This window comes from Gossypium arboreum, chromosome 8 (assembly GCF_025698485.1).
Source record: "Gossypium arboreum isolate Shixiya-1 chromosome 8, ASM2569848v2, whole genome shotgun sequence".
Classification (NCBI taxonomy): Eukaryota; Viridiplantae; Streptophyta; class Magnoliopsida; order Malvales; family Malvaceae; genus Gossypium; species Gossypium arboreum.
Window position 1 is genome coordinate 25,641,122 of NC_069077.1, and position 4,570 is coordinate 25,645,691.

General features: G+C 43.5%; 1 protein-coding gene across 1 annotated transcript; it reads right to left on the reverse strand.

Annotated features, from left to right (window-relative positions):
- Positions 1-413: 413 nt before the first annotated feature.
- On the reverse strand, positions 414-3,324 carry LOC128296595 (uncharacterized). Its single transcript, XM_053032028.1, has 3 exons — positions 1,597-3,324; positions 712-1,539; positions 414-572 (listed from the first exon to the last, which is right to left on the reverse strand). The coding sequence occupies exons 1-3, from the start codon at positions 3,322-3,324 to the stop codon at positions 414-416; spliced, it is 2,715 nt and encodes a 904-aa protein (XP_052887988.1).
- Between the last annotated feature and the right edge of the window lie 1,246 nt (positions 3,325-4,570).

The following is a 4,570-nucleotide window of genomic DNA, read 5'->3' on the forward strand; positions in this document are numbered from 1 at the left end:
GCGATATTTGGACATATGCCTATTTCATAAAAGGATTCTTACTGCCCCTAGGCTTAGAGCAATAAGCTTGTTTTGAACATTACTCTGAGTTAACCCTAAAAGTTACTGAGGATCTCCTCCACGGTCCAATTGTTCAAAACGCTTCCAGGGATGTAAGGGCGAATTCCAGCTAAATTTTCTTCAGTTTTCCCTTCAGATATGGCGTTAATGCTCAAACTGTCCAATATTTCTTCGGCGGGCTCTTTCCTTGTCGATCTTCCTTTAGAGTGAATAGTCCCTCCTGAGACGAATGTTTTGGATAAATAAGGGAAGGTCATCGGCTCCCACTTGACCTCCTCACCGCACAAACGCGCTCTCCTCATCTCTTGCCTTTTCTCCACTCTTTCTTCTTTTGCTTCAGATCCGCTTAAATCCTAAGCCAAAGCGGTCTCGTTTTCCTTCAACACCGGTACCTCGATCCTTCCTTGGAGGCATCTTCCAAGTCCTTTCCCCGCAAAGCTCCTTTGCCAACAGCTTAATCGTATGCCCATCCTTGTGGTTTTGGATATTCTAGGTCTTTGGGATCTTGTTTCCTTCAACGATGAATGTAGCATTGACAAATTCTAGTGATCGAAAAGAACACTCTATCGCCTCATTGTGCGTACCTACGTGCGGTGCATCACCGGTGAGAGATGCAATGATATCTTCCTCCGCTTATCGTTACCAACCTACCTCGCTTACCAACTTCAACTTTTGGTGTAGGGACGACAGATCGCTTTGCCCGAAGTGAATCCACGGTCTCCCCAACAGGCAATTGTATGATGGCTTGATGTCCATTACCAAGAAGTCTACCTCGTATGTATTTGGGCCAATCAAGAGAGGTATCTCAATCCTTCCCATCACTTTTTTTTCCGTACCGTCGAATGCTCTCACGACATTTTGACATGTCTTCATGTGAGAGTTATCCACTGGCAACCTATTTAACGTGGACAAGGGCATAACATTCAATGCCGATCCATTATCAATCAATACCCCTGGCAATGTGTATCCTTTGCAGCGAGTGGTAATGTGTAGGGCCTTTGTAGATCCCATGCCTCCCGGTGGTATTTCATCATCATTAAAGAAAATAAAATTATCTGCGCTGATGTTATTGACTAGGCGATCAAGTTTGTTGACAGAGATGTCATCCGCAACATATGTTTCATTTAAAACATTCATCAATGCACTTCGGTGAGTATCTGAACTCAATAGCAAGGCTAGTACGGATATACGAGCTGGATGTTTGTGTAATTGCTCCACAACGCTGTACTCGCTGTGTTTTAAGAATTTTAAGAATTCCTTAGCCTCTTTTTCAGTTACAAGCTCATTGACGGGTGATTCAGGTCTGGTCGTCTTTTCCTTTTCTTGTTCAATGACCACGGATTTTCCTTTAGCTGATTCTGCCTTTGTGTTCGGAGTATAACGCCTTCCGCTGCGTGTATAGAAACCCTCGTCTTGACCTTTCTCCAAAGCGACAATTGGATTCTCCCCTCCCAGGATCGTTACATTGCAGTTGTAATTCTAAGGAACCCTTTTGCTATCCTTATAAGGGAAAGCAACGGGCTTTTGAATTATGACCTTTGGCGTAATTGGTACTCCGACTTCATTGACTCTTGGTCGGGATATAATTACGACCGGATGATTGACCCCTCGGACATTGTTGGTCGGCCCTTGCTCTGATGTGCAGACATCTTCTTCCTTCGGGCCCTCGGTGTACTCAAAGAATTCGATCTCTTTATTTTCTATCAATCTCTGTACTAGAGCCCTAAATTCATTGCACTTTTGGATCTCATGCCCTTCCTCGTCGTGGAATTCACAATAGTACTTCCCTCCTTTAGGCTTCTCCTCTAAACCTTGTATAAGTAAACCTTCTTCCACCATTTTCTTCCAAACCCATTTCAACGGGGTCTTTACCTCCGATACGTCTATCTTAGTTCTCCTTCCTCCACTTTCGCTTATCGCGTTTACCCCATTGTCTGAATGACTGGGTAATGGGTTTCCCACCACATTAGGTTTTATGGGATCATCGAACTTCACAATGCCCATATTTATGAACCTTTCGACTAATTTTTTGAAGGCCGTGCAGTTCTCAATTGTGTGCCCCACAATTCCTGCATGGTATTCGCATTGCGCATTTGCATCATACCACTTTAGGAATAGAGGTTGCATGGGTTTTAGGTAAAAGGGAGACACTACATGCGCATCGAACAAGTTCTGGTAAAGCTCCCTATACGTCATTGGGATTGGCGTGAACTGGACTTTTTCCGTGTTAGGCCTTGGGTTGGAATCTTGACTCGCGGAACCCTGATGGCTAGTAGTCACTGCCCTCAGCTGGTTTACTGTGACCGGCTTGGAATAACCCTTATGATATGCGCTCACATTGTTCACCTCATTTTCTTTCCTTCTTGGAGCCGTTCTCTTGGCATTTTCCCCCGCTTCAATCTTCCCACATCTTACTGCATTTTCTATCATCTCTCCGGACATTACTATGTCCGAGAAGCTTTTAGTAGCACTTCCTAACATGTGGTTAATGAATGGGGCCTTTAGAGTGTTAATAAATAGCATGGTCGTTTCCTTCTCCAAGAGGGGTGGCTGGACTTGCATCGCTATTTCCCTCCACCGTTGTGCATATTGTCTGAAGGTTTCACTCGGCTTCTTTTCCATGTTTTGTAGGGTGATTACATCAAAAGCTATGTCCGTCACGTGACCATATTGTTTCATGAAAGCTTGAGCCAAGTCCTTCCATGAACCAATTTGGGCACGGATGAGCTGGTTATACCACTTGACCGCAGCTCCGATCAGACTGTCCTGGAAACAGTGGATCAACAGCTGATCATTGTTAACATACCCTGTTATCCTTCGACAGAACATCATAATATGAGCTTCAGGGCAGCTCGTCCCGTTATACTTTTCGAACTCCGGGGTTTTAAATTTTGGTGGGAGCATCAGATCTGGGACTAAGCTTAAGTCCTTGGCATCGATCCCGCCACAGTAATCAGCAGCTTCCATTGCTTTGAATTTTTCCTCAAGCCATTTGCACTGACTATCGAGTTGTTTTACCATATCTACTTTTCCTTTCTCCATTTCTGCCATGTCATCAAGGTCCGGGACAAATGGATTAGCTGGATTATCCACAGGATTAGAGCACGATCCTATAGGAATGTTTATTGGTGTCGAGGCATTGGCACGGTATTCTTTGGGGCTTAATAGTGACGGATACCGTTCGTGGATGCACCTCGATTGTGGTTGAGTGTTTATCGAAGCAAAGCACGGAGGATAGATAGGGTCTTCATTATCGTTCCCCATGGTGCTCTTCCCTTTCTCGCGTTCTCTAGCTAAAGAATCGCGCCTAACCGCCTATTAGATTATTTTGGGATTCTTCCATTTTTCCTTCATATCTTGTTGTATCTTAGCCGATTGCTCTTGCATCCGTGCTTGTAATTGCTCTTGCATTTCCCTTTGCATTTGTTCTATTCTCTCTAATCTCTGATCCATTGCTTTGGTTTTACGGCGGGTATAGTAGCTGTGTTCGATTGGTTGATTCTCGTTGGTTTCCAGATTAACTGAAATAATTTTGTTTAATCAGGGTCTTTTCACGAAATTTAATGCACATGATGAAATGTAATGCAAATGAATGAATGCAAAACAAAAAAGGCGTTGATTCTAATTCAATTTTATTAGAAGAACTTCACTAGAAGAAAAATTTCTTTACATAGAACGGGTGATTACATATCTGAATTTGCCCTAATGCCCAAAGCCTTAATTTTTCTAAGGAGCCAAGCTAGTTTTCGGCCTCGATCGATTCGACTCGTACTTTAAGCTTAATACATCAACTTATTGCCAAGGTTTGCAAGTGATCGGCTACCTCTCGAACTCGAGCCACGCTTACCCATGACATAATCTCTATCTCTAATCTGGTTCTAAGAATGGTGAAGTCGTTCTTCTGCAATGGTCGTTGTTTGCCTCAGCGGTTCCACTCAATTTTACTATCTCGTAGTGCGGTCTCGAGTTCTTCTACTTTCCTTTCAACTCTTGATCCTGCTCGAGACTAGCTTTCGGCTCAATTCGAATTACAGCCTACGATGTTGATGAAGTGATCTTTCCAATTCAACCACCCGGGCACGTAACTTCTCCTTTTTGTTTTGGCTTTCTAACAAACTCTTTTTCAGAGTGTCCTCTCGTATTCGGGCATCTTGAAACCTTTTCTCCCAATGGTCAGCTCTAGTTTTTTCCGCTTTGATCTCTTGACGCCATTGCTCTGATGTTTTACCTAAACCGGCAGTTCTTATTGACATACGCAGCTTCTTGTAATCGGTTTTCAAACTATCCAAACCTTCCTCGGCCTTGTTCTTTCCTTTCCTTAACTTTTCAGCCTCTAGCTTGTGGATATCGACGTCTAATCCCAATTTCATTTTCTCTTCTTCTAGCTGTTCTATCTTCTTCCCCAACTCTGAGTTCCTTCTCTCAAAGTCTTGTTTAATGATCTCTAACTCGGATGGGATAACCCGTAAATGCTCCTCTATCGGTTGAGTGTTCCTTGATTCGCCTAGGG